General features: G+C 40.0%; 1 protein-coding gene across 1 annotated transcript in view; it reads left to right on the top strand.

The window, feature by feature from the left end:
• The window catches only part of LOC111329558 (uncharacterized), a 28409-nt gene continuing 4819 nt past the window's right edge, over nt 1-23590 (top strand). The window contains exons 1-26 of the mRNA XM_088752614.1: nt 1-138; nt 243-355; nt 2422-3538; nt 3677-3718; nt 5962-6406; nt 6904-7217; nt 7885-8038; nt 8548-8850; nt 8977-9196; nt 10346-10523; nt 10862-11058; nt 11250-11438; nt 11892-12657; nt 12761-12915; nt 13007-13326; nt 16395-17215; nt 17639-17995; nt 18603-18742; nt 19761-19869; nt 20216-20453; nt 20586-20794; nt 21524-21748; nt 21869-22048; nt 22680-22868; nt 23080-23171; nt 23302-23568. Of these exons, the coding sequence (XP_088608740.1) occupies nt 126-138; nt 243-355; nt 2422-3538; nt 3677-3718; nt 5962-6406; nt 6904-7217; nt 7885-8038; nt 8548-8850; nt 8977-9196; nt 10346-10523; nt 10862-11058; nt 11250-11438; nt 11892-12657; nt 12761-12915; nt 13007-13326; nt 16395-17215; nt 17639-17995; nt 18603-18742; nt 19761-19869; nt 20216-20453; nt 20586-20794; nt 21524-21748; nt 21869-22048; nt 22680-22868; nt 23080-23171; nt 23302-23568 (7353 nt within the window). The 5' untranslated portion in view covers nt 1-125. The remainder of the gene's footprint in view (nt 139-242; nt 356-2421; nt 3539-3676; nt 3719-5961; nt 6407-6903; nt 7218-7884; nt 8039-8547; nt 8851-8976; nt 9197-10345; nt 10524-10861; nt 11059-11249; nt 11439-11891; nt 12658-12760; nt 12916-13006; nt 13327-16394; nt 17216-17638; nt 17996-18602; nt 18743-19760; nt 19870-20215; nt 20454-20585; nt 20795-21523; nt 21749-21868; nt 22049-22679; nt 22869-23079; nt 23172-23301; nt 23569-23590) is intronic.

The following is a 23590-nucleotide window of genomic DNA, read 5'->3' as shown; positions in this document are numbered from 1 at the left end:
CGAAAGCTGCATAGAAATTGGTGATTGCAGTTTCGTTGAAGGCTCAAGTTTATATGTTGACTTTGTAAAACAAAAAGAAGTTTAGTCCAACACGAAGGCTGGCAAGAAGTGAATGAATCATTAACATGCAGCTCAAAGGTTTGTTCAAACAGACTAGCAATTGTGTTTATAAGACTTGTGCCATGCATGTTTCGGTCGCTAAACTTAACTAATACTTATGTTATATTTTCTTCTTTTTGCAGTGTTCTGGCCTTGCTTTGGATTCGTTGTGTTGTTTTATGCTGATGTGAACAGTTCTGGCCTCGGGAGTGGACAGGGCGGTTCGAACAGCCCTGGCCAGTGTCCTCACGATCAGGTATGAAAACTTTAACTTTGTCAAATAAGTTTTCGTATCTATTTACACGCAAGTTGTAGCGTGGCCTTATTTGCAAATATCTACACATCATGTTTTTTGAGGAGGTTTTTCTCCTAGAATTCTGTATCATTTTGCACATTTTTTGTAGTTCATTTTTTATTGTATAATGAACACAGAAAAAGTTGCGAACCAAGATTACCGTAACATTTTGTCAAGCAGAATTAATCAATATTAGAACTAGCTGAAGACATAAAACTCTTTATCAAGGAGTAAAGAATTGAAGGGGTATTGGTGTTGAAAGCTAGGTGTGTAAATTCTCACCACTCTGAAAATATTTTCCGGACGTTTTGATCAGTAAATACTGCGTACTATAGTTACTTTTTCCGCAGATAATCGCAATAAATATTGAAGTTTTATCATGGTGATATTACTGATATATCTTTCCGTGAGTGTAAGAGTCATGAGAGTGTGTTTGACGTCATCACTGTATTTGGACGCCCTTTTCAGTGCCTATGCGAGCGCCCACCACCTTTTCCCTTATTCGGCGTCCCCTTTGTATTCGGTGACCAATGTGTTAGCTCAGGATTTGTTTTGCTTGATCCCTGCCGGAGGTGCATGAAATATTACGCAAACGTTGTGGGATACCACACTGGCAAAAAACTTTATCGTTTATTTGAATTCTTATACTAGTTTCCCAAATTAATACGTCTAAGGAACTTAACTAGAGCTTTCCCAAAAAACCTTTTTCTCGTCAAGGTTGTAAGTCACCCAAGTCCGAAAATGTCAAATTTTGTTAACTTGGTCACTCGTTTGGTTATGCTTCATGTTTCACAATTTTCAGCCTAGTGAATTTGCGCAACAAGGCCCTAAATTAGAGCCTCATTTTGCAGAGGAACAAATTCAGTGCGGTGAAAACGTAGAAACTGGAAACCAACCGATACAAAGCTGTGTGTACAATTTCACATAGATTTACTTTCGTGTCAAATTGTCAAAAACTGAAAAGAAATGAAGATTGTACATTTTTCTCGAAATATTTTTCATTGCGTGCAAATATTCGAGTAAAGAAATCAAATTTTCGCAACGCATTGCGCGAGTGACGTGCATTTCCCCATACATTGCGGAGTTCGCGCGAGACCGCAGGACAGATGTGTGTGATGGCTTATTTATTATTGTATTCCGAGTGTATCTTCTGATTTTGTCGCTATTGCATCTGACACCACAATAAAGTAAGAGGCAGCCCATGATGGTGGAGAAAAATATCTTTCATTTTCATGTGTTAACCTTTCATTGTTGACAGATACCTTTCTTGTGTCAGATACCTTTCTTGTGTCAGATACATGAATTGCTAGCAGATAAATTATTGAGGACTGCCCCAAAATGTTTATTCGTTACCAAGGTTTGTTTCCCTGTGGAGCCTTTGTTGAACAACTGGAAAAAATCATTAGTGTCAATTAGCGTTTTCTTCTAGGAAAGTCGAAACTTTGCAAAACTTGCACGAAATTAAAGTTCAGATTTGACCGGCAAACATTTTTTCGGCTCATTTAAGTTTGGAGCTTCTACCTTTTTCCATCATAAAACTGAATTGTTTGACCTATTTATTAAGGACAAATTATACATTTCATTATTTGGAACTCAACTAATGGTCTTAAATGTTGAATGATTTCCACTTTGTTCACAAACCCGGAGTTACTCCCATGTCCCTCAATGATGTTGATCCTTAAAGAGCTAAGTTTCCAAATACAAGGGGCAAACTGAAACTGTACGTCGATCTGCATTGAGATTACCAGCTGTTAGCGGGTCGCTGAAACAAAATCTACAAATAAGATTATCGCGAACGGGCAATGAATTCCATCCAAAGTTAACAGAACTAACCAGAACTTTGGATTACGGCAGATCTAAAGAGAAAATTTGTTACAATAAAATTTTTTCATCGATTTTCTTGGTCAGTTGAGAGGCTCCCATGTAGTCTTCCGCTAATTCACACTATATACATAACCTTCTATTGATTTCAAAATGTAGTCTGGCCTGGCACATGACTCGTCATTAATAATTTGCCATTTCTTCAGGTATTCTGTGAACCCACACATCTGTGTGTCTATCGCTTGGGGTTCAATTGTGGTAACGATTCGTGCGCGAGTAACGAACAACTCTGCGGCCCGCCTCAGGAAAAGAACTGTGTTCCTTCACCTGAACAATGTACTCTTCCAGGTGCTCAAGGGAATTTTGGACACCATATTCCCAGTCTCAAGCGAAATAACAGCCTCCCCTCCAAATTGAATGAAAGCCTCAGCCTAGGTAAACGTGATCGTAACGTCTCCCAAGTTAACGTACAAAACCGCCGTCGTTCGCAAGACGATGCAAACCCGTTCTCTGCCAGAGGGCCTCGAAATGGTCAGCATGACTTTGAGCGAAATGAGACAAGTAATGTGTTGAACGATACAAGATTGAGAAGAATTTTGGGACAGTCTTTCAGCCCTTCTATGATTGATGAGATTATTGGGCAACGACGTCGTTCTAACATGTCACATGATAAAAAAGATAACAAGAATCAGGAGGCGTGCAACAGACGATATTCCCACTGCATTAGATCCGCTCTGGCAAATTTGATGTTGTTCAAAGATCTGGATGGGGAATGCTGCAGGATGACTCAGGAACCTCTTCAGTTCGTCAGTCGATTACGCAATATCAGTCGGAAGTTTATTGATTGTCCTCCAGGAAGCAGGTTTTCTCCCTTCAGTTTTATTTTCAAGGATAATGGTGGATGCATTCCAATGAATCGCTCAGATGACCATGTTCCCGAAGATGACCGAGGAACTTCGTCAAAAAACAGATCTGAAAATGAACACAGTTTTTGTGAGACCTTAAAGAGAAGCATTCATGACAAAAAGCCGTTTTCTTCTCGTCGTCTTGTTCGTTGGTTGGTGAAGAAAAGCAACGTTTCCCTTTCAACAAAACATTGTCCAACAGGGAAGAAGTTTTGTCCTTCGTCCTTTGACTGCAGATCAAAAGAGCACGGGTGTCACACTGGGACGCTGACAAAGTGGGCGTCAAAGAACCTCTGCAACTCCTCAGAACGTCTCTGTCTCGGTTGTGGAGCTGGATGCCGCTTGAAGAAAGACGAATGTCCAAAAGAAGCAAACACGAGCAAAGCATTGCGCCAAGCAGCGCTCTCAATTGAACCAGGTGAGATGAGTTGTGTTGTCACAATTATAAGTTTAGATCAGTTATAAGTAACTTCTTCGACCTATGGATTATGTCAAAGAAACCAAAAGCTAAAACATTCGAACAAAAATAAACTTTCTCATTCCTCCTTTTTTGCAGGAAATATTCAGAACGAGACAATGCGTATACTCTCCAAATCAGGTAATATGTGATACACTGCTTTCTTTGACATAGTTTAGAGAAGTTATTGTTTTCGTATGGAACTGAAGTTAAATTTTGGTGACTCTTGCTATAATTCGTATATAAGAACGATCCTTCGCAGTAAAGCACTATTTGAGCAATAGTGGAAATCAGACCTGAAAAAAATTTCAGGCCTGTACGGGACTCGAACCACTGACCTCTGCGATACTAGTGCAGCGCTCTACCAATTGAGCTAACAAGCCAACTGGGAGCAGGCCATCAAATTAATTCGATATAAACCCGTAGATGATAAATCGAACAACAACAAACATATGAAACATATGAGTGAACTGCGGTTATGAGACGTATATAAGAACGATCCTTCGCAGTAAAGCACTATTTGAGCAATAGTGGAAATCAGACCTGAAAAAAAAAAATTTCAGGCCTGTACGGGACTCGAACCACTGACCTCTGCGATACTAGTGCAGCGCTCTACCAATTGAGCTAACAAGCCAACTGGGAGCAGGCCATCAAATTAATTCGATATAAACCCGTAGATGATAAATCGAACAACAACAAACATATGAAACATATGAGTGAACTGCGGTTATGAGACGTATATAAGAACGATCCTTCGCAGTAAAGCACTATTTGAGCAATAGTGGAAATCAGACCTGAAAAAAATTTCAGGCCTGTACGGGACTCGAACCACTGACCTCTGCGATACTAGTGCAGCGCTCTACCAATTGAGCTAACAAGCCAACTGGGAGCAGGCCATCAAATTAATTCTGAGGAATCAATTAATTCAGGCAATCAAATTAATTCTGAAATTTTTTTCAGGTCTGATTTCCACTATTGCTCAAATAGTGCTTTACTGCGAAGGATCGTTCTTATATACGTCTCATAACCGCAGTTCACTCATATGTTTCATATGTTTGTTGTTGTTCGATTTATCATCTACGGGTTTATATCGAATTAATTTGATGGCCTGCTCCCAGTTGGCTTGTTAGCTCAATTGGTAGAGCGCTGCACTAGTATCGCAGAGGTCAGTGGTTCGAGTCCCGTACAGGCCTGAAATTTTTTTTCAGGTCTGATTTCCACTATTGCTCAAATAGTGCTTTACTGCGAAGGATCGTTCTTATATACGTCTCATAACCGCAGTTCACTCATATGTTTCATATGTTTGTTGTTGTTCGATTTATCATCTACGGGTTTATATCGAATTAATTTGATGGCCTGCTCCCAGTTGGCTTGTTAGCTCAATTGGTAGAGCGCTGCACTAGTATCGCAGAGGTCAGTGGTTCGAGTCCCGTACAGGCCTGAAATTTTTTTTCAGGTCTGATTTCCACTATTGCTCAAATAGTGCTTTACTGCGAAGGATCGTTCTTATATACGTCTCATAACCGCAGTTCACTCATATGTTTCATATGTTTGTTGTTGTTCGATTTATCATCTACGGGTTTATATCGAATTAATTTGATGGCCTGCTCCCAGTTGGCTTGTTAGCTCAATTGGTAGAGCGCTGCACTAGTATCGCAGAGGTCAGTGGTTCGAGTCCCGTACAGGCCTGAAATTTTTTTCAGGTCTGATTTCCACTATTGCTCAAATAGTGCTTTACTGCGAAGGATCGTTCTTATATACGTCTCATAACCGCAGTTCACTCATATGTTTCATATGTTTGTTGTTGTTCGATTTATCATCTACGGGTTTATATCGAATTAATTTGATGGCCTGCTCCCAGTTGGCTTGTTAGCTCAATTGGTAGAGCGCTGCACTAGTATCGCAGAGGTCAGTGGTTCGAGTCCCGTACAGGCCTGAAATTTTTTTCAGGTCTGATTTCCACTATTGCTCAAATAGTGCTTTACTGCGAAGGATCGTTCTTATATACGTCTCATAACCGCAGTTCACTCATATGTTTCATATGTTTGTTGTTGTTCTTGCTATAATTGTAGCTTCACAGAGAGTCGATTTAATATGGCTTGTCTACAATACATGTTATTATTTTCTCAAGAAACTTTATGCTGTGTCGGTGGGCGATAAAATCTCCATCGTTTAATGTTGATTATATGGTGATGAAGTTAGCTTTAGCTCTTCACGGAGCAGATCGAGTATTTGAGGACTCTTTGTGTGGTAGCAGCTTCGTCTTTTTTTTACGTCAAAATTCGTTACGGCTGTTTATCTTCCTTTTCCAAGTTATATTTAACAATTACGAAATAGTCCAGGATAGCACGCTAACCTTCTGTTAACTATATTATGATTATCAGGATGGGCTTCATTCTGCTTTGTTAGAAAGGCCTTGTTCACTTGCATTTTGGAGCAACTCAAAGATTGCATGTCACGCGAAGTTCACTGTCGTGAAGCTGGTTACGAATCACACATGAGTTGCCTCTCTGGTAAAAGTTTCTGCCAAAAGATCGTTGACGTCGCTTGTCCTTTCTCCATTGAAAATTGCCATTTGTGCAATCTCCTCAGGAAAAATGCAAGTAGGTTTGAGAAGGTTATTAAGAACCGTTCCACACAGACGCCATTTGCAGGTTATTGTTCTGAAGGAGAGGTTTATTGTCCTACTTCGATGGACTGCGTACCCAAAGGTGGTCTGTCCAACTGCACTACAAACAGGCAGTTTTTCCAACTGGGAATGGAGAAAGCGCCGTGGGACAAAAACAAAACACGCGAAGATAATGCGGGATTTTGTATGCTGACTATGAGGTATGAAAGTAAAGATGTGCTTCATCCAGGCTCAGTGAGTAGGTGGAAACTTGTACACGGTTATCTTGACAGCTCATCACTCAAAAGAAAAGTGGCACAATCTACGTTTTAAAAAAATTTTAACTCAGAGCCAATCACGTTAACCTACGATTATCAAACAGATCTTAGTCTTTTAAGGTCTGATTGATGCCGAGGTGACGGCTCTCTGTTTTCATATTTGTCAGATGACCGTGACACTTGGTTAGCAAAAAAAAAATCATCTGCACAATCCACAACTTGAGAGTAGAACAACTAACTTGTCATTGTTTATAAAACAGAGAAACTGTTTATTAAAATGGTGAAAACATTTGAGGTCTTGTTTTTTGCTAATAAGCTGGTTTGAGTTATAACAGGAGATGGTCATTTAAAACCAGTTTGAATGGTAGAACTGAGACTGAGAAAAACAAAATCGTTTTAATCAATCTTGGATTTCGAAGTAACTTCTGAAAAACTTTTAGCCCTGCTAGAAATGGTTCGTGTTCTTTTGGCACCTGGCTCCAATGGCAAGCACGAAAAAACAAAAGCTGTTCTCCTTTTGGTCCTAAACTGAAGTGTTGTCCAAAAGATGAGGTTTTTTCTGTCTTGGCCATGAAATGCGTCGATCCACAAGACAAAGATCAGATAAATGGTCAGCCTGGCGAAAAGGCTGCGTGCAAGGCTGATGATCAAGAGTCCTGTCTACGTCAACACGAATGCCTCCCTAAACATTTCAACTGCACCAAGCCGACTAAGTTCGATTACTTCTCCGTCAGTGCGTTTGCTAACAGGAGCGGTGGGTATACATTTTTTTGTTTACGATACCTAATTGCGCACAGTGATACCTCATTATCAAACTCCTCACAGTCGTCTGCATTACAAACAGTACCCTATCACTATTACCTTGAACATTACACAATACAAACATAACGGAAAAATCTTAGAAGCATTTCTGTCTTCATTCTGTGTGTAAGGGTAGGTATACCTCACCATCAAACCTTTTTCAGCAGGTATGGAACTAAACGGTCATTCGGACTGGCATAGTTAAACCGATCCAGGGTACAAAGATCAGAATAACCACAAACGGATCAGTTACTTAACTTTTTAGCTTTTCTCTGAAGATTACTGAGCTCCAAACTAAAGCCGGAAAGAAAAATCTCGTTTATTATTGTGTGATATGCCACAATTTCGGTGCCGGGTTACAACACATTTTTTTCAGGATTGCCACCATTCTGACTCGTGTTGACACATTAAAGAAAACTCATCTGCTAAAAGAGAGATCAGTGGATGCTGGTATAAGAAGGATTTTGAAGGCAGTCTTTTTTTAATTTCATTAACTTTCATTTCGACTTTTGAAGTTGTCTGGGCCGTCGTTTATAAGGATTTAACAAAATACCAATGAAGTGTATTTGTTATTCGTCGGTGGATGTCTGTAGCTCAATATTATTTCCTTTACTACTCAGGTTGGGCAGGATTTTGTAAAGTCCTCGGCCCCTTTACGGCAAGACTAGAGTATGGTCTCAAGAAATGCAAACAGTTTCTATCGAGATCAGACGAAACCTGTCGGACCGACATCAATTGTAAAGACGAGGAACAGTTTTGCCGCCGTTTAGGGCGGTAAGAGGATCTATGGAAACAGCGACTCGGATTTGTTATCGGTCCCACTCTCGTGAAAAATGAGTGTAGTAGCGACTAAACTGTAAATAATAGTAGGAAATTCAGATGATTCAATTGCTGAATACTGGTTGAAGTACGATAAGGAAAGCATGGATTTGATGTCGACCAAATTTTGACCATACTTCTGGTCTGTTTCAAAATTAAGTCAGCTGTTTAATACCAGAGAACTTAACCGATCCATTTTTGCCATTGGCCTCAGGCTATCTTCGTTTCTAATGTCTAGTGGCTATTTATTGCATAACATTACGTCTTTGAGGACAGCAGTCATGAGTGATGATTCACCCTGCAAAAGAAAGACTCGCTTAATGAAACAATCAGGTTCCAGTTGTAGTGATAACGTCTTAAAGAAAATAAACTGGAAGCATGCTTTGACATTTTCTGTGTTAACAACGCATTAACAGGGCCAGAAATGGATTTACGCATCCCTTTCTAATTTCTCGTTTCATTAGATGTGCTCCCAGAGGAAACTGTAGTGGCATGGGACAGAGACCATCGGAGCACAGGAAACCAACACCCTCTCAAAATCCTTTTTGCAATTCGTCAGACCAAGAGGCGCGGATGCTGTGGTCTAAAGAACCCCTCCAAAATATTTTCCCGGCCAGTAAAGTGCCAGGTCTTATCGGGCTGTTCGCAGTAGGGGACGAATACAGTGCTGGCCTGGAGTTCAAATCAGAAGCTGACAAGAAATGGAAGCCATACATTGGATGCGCGGATGATCAAATGCGAGTGGTGTCAAACGATAGCGCTTTGAGGTGCAGTTGAAGTAACGAAAAGTAACAGCTATAGAAATAACAACAAACGTCAGTTCACTCGTCCTATTGGATTGTTAATTCTTTGACTCATTAGTTGATCTTATTATCTTATCTGTTTTATCAAAGGTTTAAACGTTGTGCGCACGGCTTCTTGTCCTTTGAAATTGAGATTGAAATTGAACCCAGGAATTCCGCGCATGGGACATGTGTCAGCATTCCGGCCTCGGCACCACAGAGAGACATAGTGGTGATGGTTTTGATGCCAAACTGCGCCGCTGGTCTGGGCATTAATTTGGTTCGTCCCAATATTATTCTGAGAGAGGATCATTCTTCGCAAAAAGAGCAGGTACGAGTAGTCGATGATATGATTCATAATTTCAGGTTATCAAATAGTTATGAGAGACTCTTTATAGTGTCCATTGCGATAAAGGTGTCCGTCGTAAACGGATTATAACAGTTTTTTTTTCAGTGACCACAATAGGACTAGAAGCCAACGTTTCGGTTTGGTACAGTGTCAAGATCAACAATATGCAGAACTGACTATCTTACTAAATCAACATGTTTTATTTGTATCCATTGTATCATATGCAGAACTGACTATCTTACTAAATCAACATGTTTTACTTGTATGCATTGTATCACTATTTGCATATAATGGCGATTGCTTGAAAGGAGAATTTAATTGCAAATGTGGTGGAACTTCTGTAGATGCCTTTTGTTTAGTGTATATGTTGTAGTTCAATTTTATCCTTGGTTCAAATTTTATTTTCCTTTGTTCTCGGTCATGTTAATGTATTAATGTATGATAATGAGTTTGAAACAAAGGAAAATAAAATTTGAACCAAGGATAAAATTGAAATACAACAGATACACCGAATGCAAATATGGCAATATTGCCATTGTTCTGGACTCACTAACCTCGTCGTCACGTGGAAACACGAAATGATTATCACACGTATGAGAAGCTAGTGAGTCCAGAACAATGGCAGACTAAATTGAACGCAATATTTGCATTGGGTGTATTGCCGACGCTTTAAAGTCGCGGCCTTGCGATATCGGGTGATATAAAAATTATCGTTAATTTGACATAATTTTATAATCTGTTAATTTTTCTGATTATCTATAAATTCAATGTAACCCCTTCGCCTAATCCAGGTATTGGTTCACAATTGGGAATCTATCTGATGTTAGCAAACACTTAATGGGAGTGTTCACTGAATACAAGTTCACTTCACAAGGAGAAATGGAACGACAAGCGCGTGCCTCTAACTTGAGTCCACTTAACACATAATTTTCTTATGATATCGGGTCAACTGATCATTGGGTCTGCTCGGGTTTTATTGTGATTAGAGTAGAACCCGTCCCTGTCATTTTCCCATGGTTACTTGTCACATCATGCCCTTATGGAAGGATTTTCAAAAACTTCCTAGGTGTTGTGTTTCTTTGCTGGTAATAAAGGGAGTGTCGCTAAATCAGGTTAATTTTTATTTCCCAGTTCTCCAAATACATTAACGTTACAAGTCGACCTACAAACTGCAGTGAATTGAAACTGAATAAATCGCTGGCCTGTCGGGTTCCCAAAAAATTTGTTTCACTATACAACCAAGCAGTAAAACAACTGCAACAGAAGATTGCCGGGATGGTCATAACAAAAACGAAGCCGTTAAAGAAAGGTAAATAAAATAACAAAACTCCATTGAAAAAAAACATTCATTGATTTTTCTTTGTTGCAAAATAATAGAAACGCGAGGTGTATGATCATTTGTTTAGACTTCAGAGACTTTTTGTTTATTTAGATCGAGTCATACACCACTTTCATAAATGGCTACCAGATTGATATTATTTTGTTTAAATTCAAAATAGCCTCACTAGCCTCGCTTGAGATAATGTATTATTTTGAATTTTGAACTGGAGAACGAGACCAGAAAGGCTAATTTAAATTTAAACAAAAGAATATTAATCCGGCAGCCATTCATAAAAGTGGTCAATATCGTTTTCATTTTATCTACAGTGCGACTGAGATGCTCCACTAAACAGTCCGGAAGGCTTATTGAAGTTGCTCCGAATGGACCAAGTTTCAAGTCTGTATTTTTTGCGCCGTATTGGACCTGTGTAATGGTGCCGTCCCCAAATATGTTTGGTAATGTTAACCTAACATTAGCTCCTGCCTGCATAGTACCAGCGCATTCCTCGGTCAACTTAAATGAAGTAAGTTCACTTTGTTTTACCATGGTTTGCATCAGCTGACTCCTTTTACCTTATAAAAAGATTTGTTTAGATTCATGTACAAGGAGAACGTTATAATGGGTCTCTTAAAAGATTTTAACCCGATTATTGCCATAGTGACCAACTCCAAATGTAACAAGGTAGCATACTGAGTGTGGGTTTGGATCTTCTAGGGAAAACCTGCTTGGCTCAAGGAGATACCCCAGAGGGAATACAACAATATCGTGCGTAGGATTGAGAATGGACGCATTGATGAGGCCATCGAGGAAATCTTAGATCGACTACAGAAAGAAAGCATCATTAACTTGAAGAGAAAAGTTATAAATTTTGTGAGGTCTTTCATTGCACCTGCAGATGAAAAGGTAATCTCTAGGAATCTAACAGGTATCGTTGGCTTGTGTTGTTTCTCATATAGCTTTAGCGCGAGGATGTTTCAATTGAAAATGGAAATGTCTCAGATTTAGAAAACTTAGGGAACCCCAAAGAGTAAAGATAGCGGCCATCGGGGAATAAGATCAGTATGGAGACTCAGATAGTGCAATCAAGAGCTCACTGCTTTTCTTTGAAGCCAAACTTTTACGAGAGGAGACTTTAATTTGGGCCGCTTTTAGATTTCAAATGCAACTGACCAATGTTATTGCAGTTTTATTATCACTCCCTTGTTGTCGACTTGGGTAAAATGGGACTTTCTTTCCATATTCCCACGATCCCTCATGAATTGTTAAACGTAATTGTGAGGCGCTCAGACTGATGTTGAGTGGTTCAGAGTAACCGCAATCTTCAAATCATATGGTTGCATCTTATCTGTATCGTAGGGAAGCTGTGCAGGATCACCAGAAGGCAAATGCCGCATAGGATCAGGAATGGCTCGGCTTCAAGTAAAAGTATTACCCGTAAACGACCGACCCAAATTTCTATTGGAAAATCGAGAGAAATTAATTCCTTTCCCGCCAGTTCGGGAGAACTTTACTAACGCTGATATCAAATGTTGGCGAGTTGGAAACTTAACAAAGATGAGCTCGGAGTATGTCAGATACGTCTTCGAAAAAAAAGAGGTTCCTAAAGACTTTATAAAAGTGAAGCCGCTTTACCCAAATCGCCGCCCATTCCCTCTTGTGGCAGATCCTGATGACTCTGAGGTTGGATTGGCTGTACTGCATGCACCACCACAGAAGTATGTCGCTTGGAAATTCAGGATCGAAGATGGCCCTCTGAGGGAGATAAACTTGACTTCAGGGATGGTGCTGCTCTTAGGACCCAATGATTGCATTGCCTTAAAGCCACGAAGAAACGTATCTTGGACAAAGGATCAATCAAGGCAATCGATATTTTTAATGGTTAAAGCCTACGATAACTCAGACAACAAATCATCAGGATACTACGAAATGAATTCCACCGCCATGGAGTCGGATACAACTTTATCACGAGAGAGGGTCAAAATCATGGCAGCTCAGCTTGGATGTGATCATGTGGCCTGGTCAAGGAGGAAAAGAGACAAATGTAGCCAGTGCCCCAGAAGAGGTGTCATAAAAAATAGCTGCCTTGGGTGCGATAAGATTCCCTACTCAAATAAGGAAAGAGGTAAGCCATTCATTATCTTTTGTACGAAGTGTCTAAGAAAAAGGCTGGCAGGGGACGGCGAGGCTACCTAAGGAGACTTAATTCTGAACTTTTTCTTTTGAAGATGAGTGTGACAGATGCGGAAACAAGACTACTTCATTCTGTTCTGAGATATGCTGGTCGCCATCCCATTGGGATGAATGTAACGTTTGCCAGTCCAACGACAAAGTAATCGATTTCAAAGACTGCAATGGTGACTGCTACGGTAAAGCCAAATGGGTAGGTGAAAACTTATGAGCAAATATTCTATATTTGATACTGCGCGAGCTGCAAGCTTACCACTCAGTTTTTTTCCTATTTTATATGACAGTCCGATTGTAATGCCAGTGTTTGTGTTGGTGGGAACACTAAAAAGCCACTAAATTGGGAAAAAGACGAGTGTGGAGTTTGCGGCGGAGACAGTTCGACCTGTGTTGACTGTGAAGGAGTCCCACATGGAAACAAGACGAAGGATTCATGTGGTAATTGTGCAGACCCTCAAGACGAGGAAAACTTTGATAAATGTCCGAAAATCCTTGATTGTGATTTCAGAGCCATACCTTCAAACCAACAAACATTGATGACCTTGAAAGTTGCTGGGATGGCCAGGCATATCTCTATCTCCTGCTATCTCTACAAGGACGACGGAAGGTCTGTATGTGCTCTGCAATTTTTGAATAGATTCTTTTTTAAGTTGAGAGGATGAAAGTTATCCATTTCCTGTTTTCCGTGTAACTTGACCGTAAAACACTGATCTGTAAAGAGCTTTTCATGCAATAGTGGAAGGAGAGTTGGCGACCAATTGAGAAGTCAGTTATAGCAATAACAATGAATAAAGGCTGATAGTTTCGAAAGAAACTGTTTGGGGCTGCGTCGGTGGGTTAACGAAATAACTTGGATATATCAACAAAGTTGAAGTGGTAAATTGGCCACCGTAACGATCACAAAAGCTGACGTTTCGAGCGTTAGCCCTTCGTCGGAGCCAATAGAGGAATTGTGGGTTGTGTGTGCTTTCAAAGGCAGAGAATGGAGCTACGTTATTGGTGGGAACATGGCAACGAGAAAAACAAGAATAAATTAGTGGAATGAAAAGCGGTCGTTGATCCCTGTGGGATTTAGACTGCCGGTTTGAAAGATGAGCTTTTGTTCAAGACTTTTACGGCTCATCTTTCAAACTGGCAGTCTAAGTCCCACAGGGATCAACGACCGCTTTTCATTCCACTAATTTATTCTTGTTTTTCTCGTTGCCATGTTCCCACCAATAACGTAGCTCCATTCTCTGCCTTTGAAAGCACACACAACCCACAATTCCTCTAATCGCTCCGACGAAGGGCTAACGCTCGAAACGTCAGCTTTTGTGATCGTTACGGTGGCCAATTTACCACTTCAACTTTGTTGATATATCCAAGTTATATAGCAATAGCAGTTCTAATTTTGAGCCACGTTTCTTCAAAAGTCTGACATTGACTCGGTAACTCTTCAGAACGTTTTCCCATTGATGTGCATGTCAGGTATGCTATCACGAAAATACCATAAGCATCATGGGATGCAATAAACTACGAAGTTGAATTCAATATGGCTGTCATAATAATAACAGTGCATATAAAAGGAATCCTAGAAGATATTGCTATTTGAATGCAATATCACTGTACACGTTTTGAAATCAGAAGTTTTTACCGGAATAAATTTCATCATCCTCGGAGACCCAGGGGCTGAGTCGATTTCAAGTTAGGGCATGAAGAGCCCCTGGGGACATTGTCTTACAAGACTAGTTACAAACGGTCGCACTCGTTCTGCCATCTGATTGGTGCCAGAAAATCTTTGTGTTTTTCTGCCCAATCAGAGTGAAGTGTGCTTTAGAGTCCTTTCGTGTGTTTTAACACGGACATATACTAGTAGCTCAGTTGCTCGCTATGTTTGTCTCTACCTTGCGACGGAGATTTGCTTGAGGTGAAAAGTTTCAGTCTCATCACACAATGTAAGAGAAGTCGATCAGATTGTCCGCGAAAATCTTACCGGAAATCATACTGAATACTTTCGCAGGTATCACTAGAGAAGGTGTTTTAAAGTTTGCTAGGTTTGTCTAAAACACAATGACTGCAGTCATTGATATGTCGCTTTAAACGTTAAAGGAGATTTAAGCTTAAATCTTTCTAGATTTTTTGCATAATTTGCTGTGACTGAAACTTTGCCAATCCCATGAAGTTATTTCGTCCCACGGGCCACGCAGGTATGTCGAGCAACTGGCGCATTCGCCTACGTAGCTTTCTGTTTTCTGTGCGCGCCAAAATCTAATCTTAGTAGTAAAGACAATACGGCCAAGGTTGCAGAGAACGTTGAGTTCGTGGACGACCTCCAGCAAGTGCTAAGAGAAAGCTTAGCTGTGTTTCCGGTTAGCTGATTAAAATCTGAACAAAAACTTATTAACGAGAACATCGCGGGAAGGAGAGATGTTTTCAAGCAGTTACCGAAGGGCTTTGGAAAGAGTTTAATCTCTCAACTGCTGCCTAGAGTGTTGAAATTCTTGAGCCAGGAAGGCCACGGATTCTCTTCTTGTCCCTTGGTCATTGTCATTTCACCTCTTATGTCGATTGTTTAAGACCAAGTTAAATACCTTTGATCATTGGGAATCGATCCGATGCTGTGTTCAGTGGGAAAAACAAAACCAAAGACCAAGAAATTTTGGATGGAAAGGGCGGGTTTACTTTATTGCAAATGTCAGCTTAGTAGAACAGGATCATCTAGCCACATCTAATAAGCAAAAGTTTCCACGCTCAGCTTTTTTTTTCAAGCGAAGATGAGATTAGATTTTGGCACGCACGGAAAGTTGCGCAAGAACCAGTTGCTCGACATACCTGCGTGGCCCGTGCGACGAAATAACTTCCCGGGATTGGCAAAGTTTCAGTCACAGCAAATTATGCAAAAAATCTAGAAAGATTTTAGCTTGAATCTCGTTTAACGTTTAAAGCGACATATCAATGACTGCAACCATCGCGTTGTGTACAAACCTCGCAAACGTTAAAACGCCTTCTCTAGTGATACCTGCGAAAGTATTCAGTAAAATTTCCGGTAAGATTTTCGCGGACATGATGGATTTCTCTTACATTGTGCGCTGAGACTGAAACTTTTCACCTCAAGTAGATCTCCGTCGCACGGTCCAAACAAACAAAGCGAGAAACTGAGCTACTAGTATATGTTAAAACACACGAAAGGACTTTAAAGCACAGTTCACTCTGATTGGGCAGAAAAACACAAAGCTTTTCTGGCACCAATCAGATGGCAGAACGACTGCGACCGTTTGGAACTAGTCTTGTAAGACAATGTCCCCAGGGGCTCTTCATGCCCTAACTTGAAATCGACTCAGCCCCTGGGTCTCCGAGGATGAAATTTCATTTGACTTGTGGATGAAAATCAAGTAGAGCTATGATCGTCGCCGGTAAGCTGCAATTTTAGTAACTGCAAGAAAAGAAGCTTGGAAAAAAATTCAGGCTTCGACGGAATTCGAACCCGTACCTCCTAGATATTAGCTGGGCCGCGCTACTAAGAACTGAGCTCAGTATGAAGCCACACCATATAGGGTTAGATTGGTAGGACAACTCGGATTCCCATGGAAGATTGTAACATTTGCCAAAGAGTGGGTAAGATGCAGTTTTTAACGATCTTCGATTACTCGATTTGAGAAAAGAAGAATAATTCTTGTGTTTTTTCGTTTTTCCCAGCAAGTACGACCTGACGTTTGTAAAGGCCCTTTCAAAGAAGAAAGTTACAGTAAAAACACCAAATATGGGAGCTGGTGAATATTCACTCAACTGTTCTTTTGGTGAGAGTAAAAAGAAACTGGGGTTCGACAAGTTTAGGATTCAGGTTTATGTAGAACCTACCATCACCGAAGTTAGTCCGAATGAAACTGAAATCAACACCAAAAGAAATGTAACACTCAAAGGAAGAGGATTTGTCAAGACTTCCTCTTTAGTATGTGTGATTTCCAAAGAAAAAAGCGAGAAAGGGAAGGAGAGCTTACAAAAGATTCCAGCTGTATATGTCAACTCAGAAACCATTATCTGTGTTTTAAAGCGTTTCACTAAGGCGCAGCATGGAAAGATCAGCGTCCTTTTCGCCCCCGGAGCAGAAAACGAAAAACTATCTAGAAATATTGCAGTTAAGTTTAATCTCTACGATCGCGTACCTAGGCCTTTGGAGTGCAGGTTTAGTGCGTCTGCTCGCTTCATATCCATACGTTTTGATAGACTGGTTGCCTGTACCGACAAGTGGGAGAGTAGCGAGCGCTTCATCGCAGGCAGTGCTCTGGAAAAAATAACTAAAGCGTCAAAGGCTCACTGTAAGAATAAAAAACTTATTATCAGCCTCCCGCAAAATTCTAGACTTCGCCCTGGTGAGGAAGTGGAACTTGACTTGAAGAGCTTTAAAAGCAAATGGTCGAGTTATACCAAACATTTTCCTTCTGATAAAAAGAAGGTCACGTGTAATTTAAAAGATGGTGTGAACCTGTTGGTCGAGATTTCTGGCCCGAAGAAAGTAGGTATGTACAAAGGTATTTAACCCAAAATGTGGTGTGATAGCAATTTGTTACAAACTCAGATATATAAAAAACTGATAGTAATTACAAAGTCGGTTTGAAGAACCTGGAAATCCAAACTTTTGATTTGGTGGTATACACGTAAATGAGTGAAGCGATAACAAAGTAACAGCATGTTTAAATTTCGCATGCCTCCTCGTCGTTGATGACCCACAGGCCTTTTAAAAGCAGAGGTAAGATTACTTGGACGCAAGTTGTGAGTTAGACTGGAAGTGAAGCGCGGAGATTAGTGATCATTTGAAGGAATTCATGTTTCGTCTACCAATGTCTTAAATCAGTCGTTTAAGATTGCTTTTCAACGTGTGTGTGAAACTGAGGGAAAAGTCTAACACCTCATCAATACATCAACACTTCCGTCTTTTGTAGGACGCTGCAATTCATTTGTGATTTCCGCACAGACAAGCATGCCAGCAAAGATGAGTTGGAAAGTAGTTGCAGTCAATTCACCGGCAGTATCTGTTACGCACACCGCTGACGTACAGGAACTGAACAGCAGATTCGCAAACTTACCATCCAATCAAACCAGAATACGACTCAATGCGAGCGATGTTATAGAAGGGGCAAAATACAATGTAACAGTATGTGCCCAGGAACGTCTCACAGAAAAAATGGAAATGGCTTGTGACTCCCTCATCACTGAGCGAGTTGGTGAAGAAATTCCCAAAATTAAGTTTGCTAAGGCCACAATGGAGATCAGTCCCTCTCGAACATTGAGGCTGCGCGGTGAGTTGGAAAATCCATGAACAGTAAGGACCCATGAGTTTAAGACGGAACAGCTTTTTCACTGAGTTTTTATCTGGTTGAACCGGCGCTCTAAAGATGAGAAAAACGAAGTTTCTTTCAGGGAGACACGTGGAATAAGTTTTAGCCTGTGTCGTTGTACTCCCGGTTATATCCTAAAACGGATCCTAATTGCTGATGTAGCTTAGTATTAAGATTGATTTTAAAAATCTACTTTGGTAATTTTATTCTTAGCCATATATTAGATATTTGCGATGAAAAAAAGAGCCTCATCCAAAAACAATATCGTTATGCGCCGAGAAACATTTAAGCCGGGCTTGATGGCATTTCAAGAAACGAAGGTCGCAGAACGATCTCTTCCAAAGTTTGGAGAACATAGCCGACGCATCTAATTTTTCATGCTTGTTAAAATCTCCAGGAGAGCAATTATAATTTTGAAAAGTTTAAATGATAGTTTTAGTTTGTTAGCTTCATTTTGGCTTTTTTTCGGTTCGGCTATTGTAAGATTAAGTTTCAGAGTTGCATGTGCTAGTAAATTCAATATTTATCGATTGTCATTGAACTGGTACTATTCTGTTTTTACTGGCAGCCAATGTTCGTGCTTCTTCGTGCGCCGCATCAGACATGCGATATTTGTCATTCATTTGGTCATGTGACGACCCAGATATAGAGTTTGATGATAGCAGCCCAGAACTTAAAATAAAAGATGATCAGTGGACTTCAGGAAGAGTGAGTTGCCCAAGTCATCTACTGTAATTAGTACTTTTTCGTCTCAGCTGCTCTATATCTTCCTAAAATTTTGCCCGAGAGATTTGGTTTTGTATCGAATTGACATCTCGCTCTTGCTATATATCGAATTGGAATTGCTTGGCGAAGATAAATGCCAATGATTTTCGTGCTGTGAACTGAGAACTTCCAATGTAAGGAAAGTTAGAAATCTAATCCTCGCGTGAAGTACATTCAGAGTTGGATGTTCACGGGTGGGTATATTTTAAAAAAGTTCATAAAGCTTTTGAAAAAATAGTGCTTTTAAGTCATTCAACGTCACTGAGTTGCTTGATTTCTACCGCTATACTGAGTCTAGTCCCTGAGGGTAGACTGGGGTTCATTTCTGGGGAACTGGCTGGCCATGGAGTCAAAACCAATCTTGTTTGAAGTGAAACTACCGTTAGTTAGATGTCTAGACCTTTTTATTTTGGCTTCTTTTCCATACCAAATATTATGTGACCTGTTTGCTATGCTTGGCTCAGTGCATTTCTTGCACCGCTGTTATAACCATCACTGTGCGTTTCAAAGGCAATTTTCCAAATGTATACACAGTCGGCGTTGGGTGGTGGCTGGAGGTATTATATTTGCACTTATCGATTTTACGGAGGACATTTACGCCTCACTTAAAGCTCAAATATCGGTTCGAGCCACGGCCGCACAGATACTCATGGTCTTAAAATAAGTGAGGAGAATATGCTACCTTTCTATAATAAATAGATAGATATTCTAGTCTTCTCGGATAAGGACGAATGAACCGCAGGCCCCGTCTCCTGCAGGGTTAGGAGTAGGAGACGTTAATTTTCCACCCACGAGATTACTGTGTAGTGGATGTCTTCCCCTGGGGTGGGATGGGTAGGAATTGGCCCTGAAAGCCCCTCATGGAGAGTGGTCAACTAACGTATGTATGCATGTATGTATGTATGTATGTATGTATGTATGTATGTATGTAAATATTTTTGCCGTTTAATTGATTTTACAGAAATATGAATTCACGTTGACGGTGTATGTAAAAGGCGATGACAAATTGTTTTCAGAAGACAAAATAACCATAATGACAAAGAGAGTACCTATTGTCGCCAAGATTAAAGGTAAGGCCAAAACAGGCCAAACTAGCTCAGGGTGCTGATAACTGTAGCAGGGTAAATTAAACCTCTCTTCAAAAGTTTTTGTTCAGCGGCCCGTGGATGCATTATACAGTAAATGCTGTTGGGAAACTTTTCTCAAAGGTGTTTTAAAGGAAAGAGATTCATTCTCACTTATAAACTAACTTAGTACAGTTTTCATACTCTTAACTTGAGTAAATGAGGTTGTGAAAATTAAGCATCATGGTAAATGAAAGAACTGTGACATGAAATAGTGTAGTTCCTGTTTTACTTAACGGAGGCCTTGAAATTTTACCTTGACTGCGTTTCACCTGACCATTATCCTCTACAGGTGGCGAAAATGTCTCTTTAAGTGTTCACCAAGAGGCAGTTTGTGATGGAAGCGACTCCAAAGATCCTAACAACTTACAAGGGAATCCCTTATATGTGTGGATGGCAAAATGCAAAGAAGGGGACCAATGGTATCCGACATTTTATGAAAACAAGACGAGTGGAAAGATTCAACGACTCATTTTACCACGAATAGCAGTTGTCCGTATTCCACCAAACACATTCCCGGGTGATAAAACGTAAGAACGAGTTTGCTTTTTGTTTCGTTTCCCACTCATTTCGTGTTCTTATATCAGGTTAAAATTCGTACGAGGGAAGGCGGAAAAATTTATATATTCATCAAAGTGTGGAATTTTACATTGCACCAACAGTTGTGCCGTGACACTGAATTACTACAAGGATTATATGAACGCCTCTGCATCCGTATATTATGAACTGAAAGGAAGAGAAATTCCTGAGGTGAAGATGCTGCGAATCGTTCGAATTCTTACCAGTAACAAAGTGATATTCCGAGTTGTATTGAGGACCAAGCTACCTGAAGTAGCAGTGAAGTGGTCATGTAAAGAAAGAGACGATGAAGGTAAATAACTTGATAATAATAATAATGATAATAATAATAATAATAATAATAATAATACAAGAATTTACATAGCGCCATTTCGTGAGCTCAACTGCGCTTTACAATGATCGTAATTCTAAAAATAAAAAACATTTAAGTTATTAAAGAAAGTATATAACAGTCCTAGAAGTTAATTTCTAAAATAAGATACAATTGTCTTGCTAAGAGTAACTAAGGTAAATATATACATTAAAAAGAAGGAAAAAAAAAGGGTAGTCAACTAACTAATAACTTCTCTTACTCACAAGTAACACTTGAGAATGACACCTGTGAACCTGTCAAATTTAGCGAGGAATGATGAGAAATATTAGCTAAAGCAAATCAAGTGAGGTTATTCAAATTTGCTTCAAATTGGTGTACTTTTAGATATGAACACGTACAGTACAGCCAGACAATGAGGAGAAAGACGGACTGCTCGTAGTCTAACTGTGGTTTTACTGCATTTCACAAAGATCAGGGAATAAATTCTTTTTGGGAAACGAAAGTTTCGATAGAAGTCGATACCTGACGCCTCTTTTCTTAAAAGTTCTCGTAACAGTGAGGTATTTTTTTGCACCGATTTGGTTCGTGCAGCGGCTTACGCTGATAAAGAAGGACCATTTGCAGTCTAAATGTATTTTTTTCTAGAAATAAATGCTGTGTCTATCTGAGGCTTAGCATAAAGTGACTAAAATATTGTATTCCCATCAGGAAATATGATCGACGTTGATCTTGAAGATTTTGTTCGCACACGACCAGTCCTAATCATCAAGAAAAGACCAAATAGACTCGTTATCAAGCAGAGAGTGTCTCTTGTCCTGAAAAACCTACCAGATGGAATAAAGTTAAGGTGCAAATGTCACGTATCGTACGAGGAAGTGGAAGCTTTTGTTGAGGAGGAGTATGATGTTAATGAACCACCTTTGGAAGGAACAAGTTAGTAAAATAAATGGTAGCTTGATCAAATGGAATTGTAATGCTTAAAGATCAAAAATCTACTTTTCAATGAAGTATTCTTACTTTCGTTTCACCGGTTTTTTCTTTTTTCTTTTTCAGCTTTAGTTGAGAAGTCCGAGAACGGAAAAATATCGTTAACAGGTCAAGGTTTTGAAGACCCTGAAGGTGACGATTTGTCATACCGTTGCGGATATATCGAGGAAGGAGAGAAAACGAAATACCACGCCATTTCTTCCTGGTCTATGGATAACACTTGTGAAGACGTCCTTTTGCCTGAAGGTATGAACTTTATGCCTTGGTAAATGTGGTAAATTAAGGGCGTGTCTGGATAGTATACATGAAGCTTCTTTTTTACTTGACTTCTTATATCATTTAGCTTGATCTGTGTAGAACTGACATTGAACCGACCTTGGCAAAAATCTTCCCTCTATTAATGGATCTAAGTTATCAGTGGTCTCTTGATCGTTCTAAGAATGGATTATGTTTTGGTTTTCAAAGGTTCTGAGCCAATCAAAACACCAGTAACTATCAGTGTAAATCTCGTTATTTGATTTGGATTTAAAGGACGAGCTTTGAAAGTTACTTCAGTTGTAAACAGTCTTGCTTGCGGTCTGGCCAGTTGCAATTCTATTTGTGTAGAGAAGGTTATTAGATTTAACGACCTTGACTTACTGGATTATGTAATTTTTTTTTACTTCTTACGTTGTTTAAAATGGAATTTAGGCACGTTCCAGTCTGTATCTTCAGTAGACAATGCTCTGAATGAACGGTAATATTCACATAGGACATGGAAAACCATTTTCTTAGGCTTGAAGATGGTTCACCGAGTCTGCTATTCAGTTTAGCGCTAAAAGTGCCAAGGTACACAGAATGCTGTATGGTCTCTTATAACCCTTTGGTCCTTTTACAGGTGAAGAGGCCAACAATTACGAGGTAAAGTGTTTCGTAGAAGCAAAAGATTTGCAGGGAGCCAAAACACTCAGTGAATGTTCAGTGACTGTTCCTCCGCGAGAATCCATTTGCAAAGCGGAGGAAATAGCGAGTGAAGTTGAAGACCTCAAGGAACGAGTCAGCCTCGGCCAAATCCCTGAAGCTTCCGGTTGGTATAATCTCAATTAAGGACATTAAGTAAGTTGTCTTTTAACAAGAAGAAAGAAAACAAAACAGTTAGCGTCCAAAAGCTACTCGCTGAATGTTCTTCTAGGTCGAATGTGATTAAAATTTGGCTTCTTCCTTCAGAGTTTTCACATTCTTCATAGCTTTGTTTATCATAACTTGTCTTTTCACCAATTGAACTGATCCATTTCCAGCCGAGCTTCAGTTGATAGCACAATGCACGGACGACAATGACAACGGCAGCTCTGACGCTCTTAAGGAAGGTCTGAAGGAAGCTGCAAATGGGGTAGGAAAATTCAGAATACAGATAAACCTACGACAATTAAGTATTTTATTTCTGAATTTGGTTCCTCATTGTTTTCGCTATTTCCTTACATCAGTGGTAGAAAAAGAAAAACTGTTTCTTTAAATTTTAGCTCAACGAACTCATGGCAGAACGGAAAGGGAAAAGTCGTGACCCTGATGGCGATGCTGGAATAATGAGGGCAGTGCAGGTAACTGTAGATGCAGCCAAGAAGGGCAACGCAGAGATAAATGTTAAACAAATATCTGGAAATGTTCGTGAAATGAATACTCCTCAGCCCGGAGAAAGCGATCTTAATCCTCGTAGAAAACGAAGGGCGGCCGATGATGGCAACAGCGAAGGAGAGGAAGAGGAAGTTATGATGAAGACAGCAGATGAGGTTTGTCAGGGTAGTTGGGCGG

Source organism: Stylophora pistillata, chromosome 3 (genome assembly GCF_964205215.1).
Source record: "Stylophora pistillata chromosome 3, jaStyPist1.2, whole genome shotgun sequence".
Classification (NCBI taxonomy): domain Eukaryota; kingdom Metazoa; phylum Cnidaria; class Anthozoa; order Scleractinia; family Pocilloporidae; genus Stylophora; species Stylophora pistillata.
This window is presented reverse-complemented; position numbering and strand designations above follow the sequence as displayed.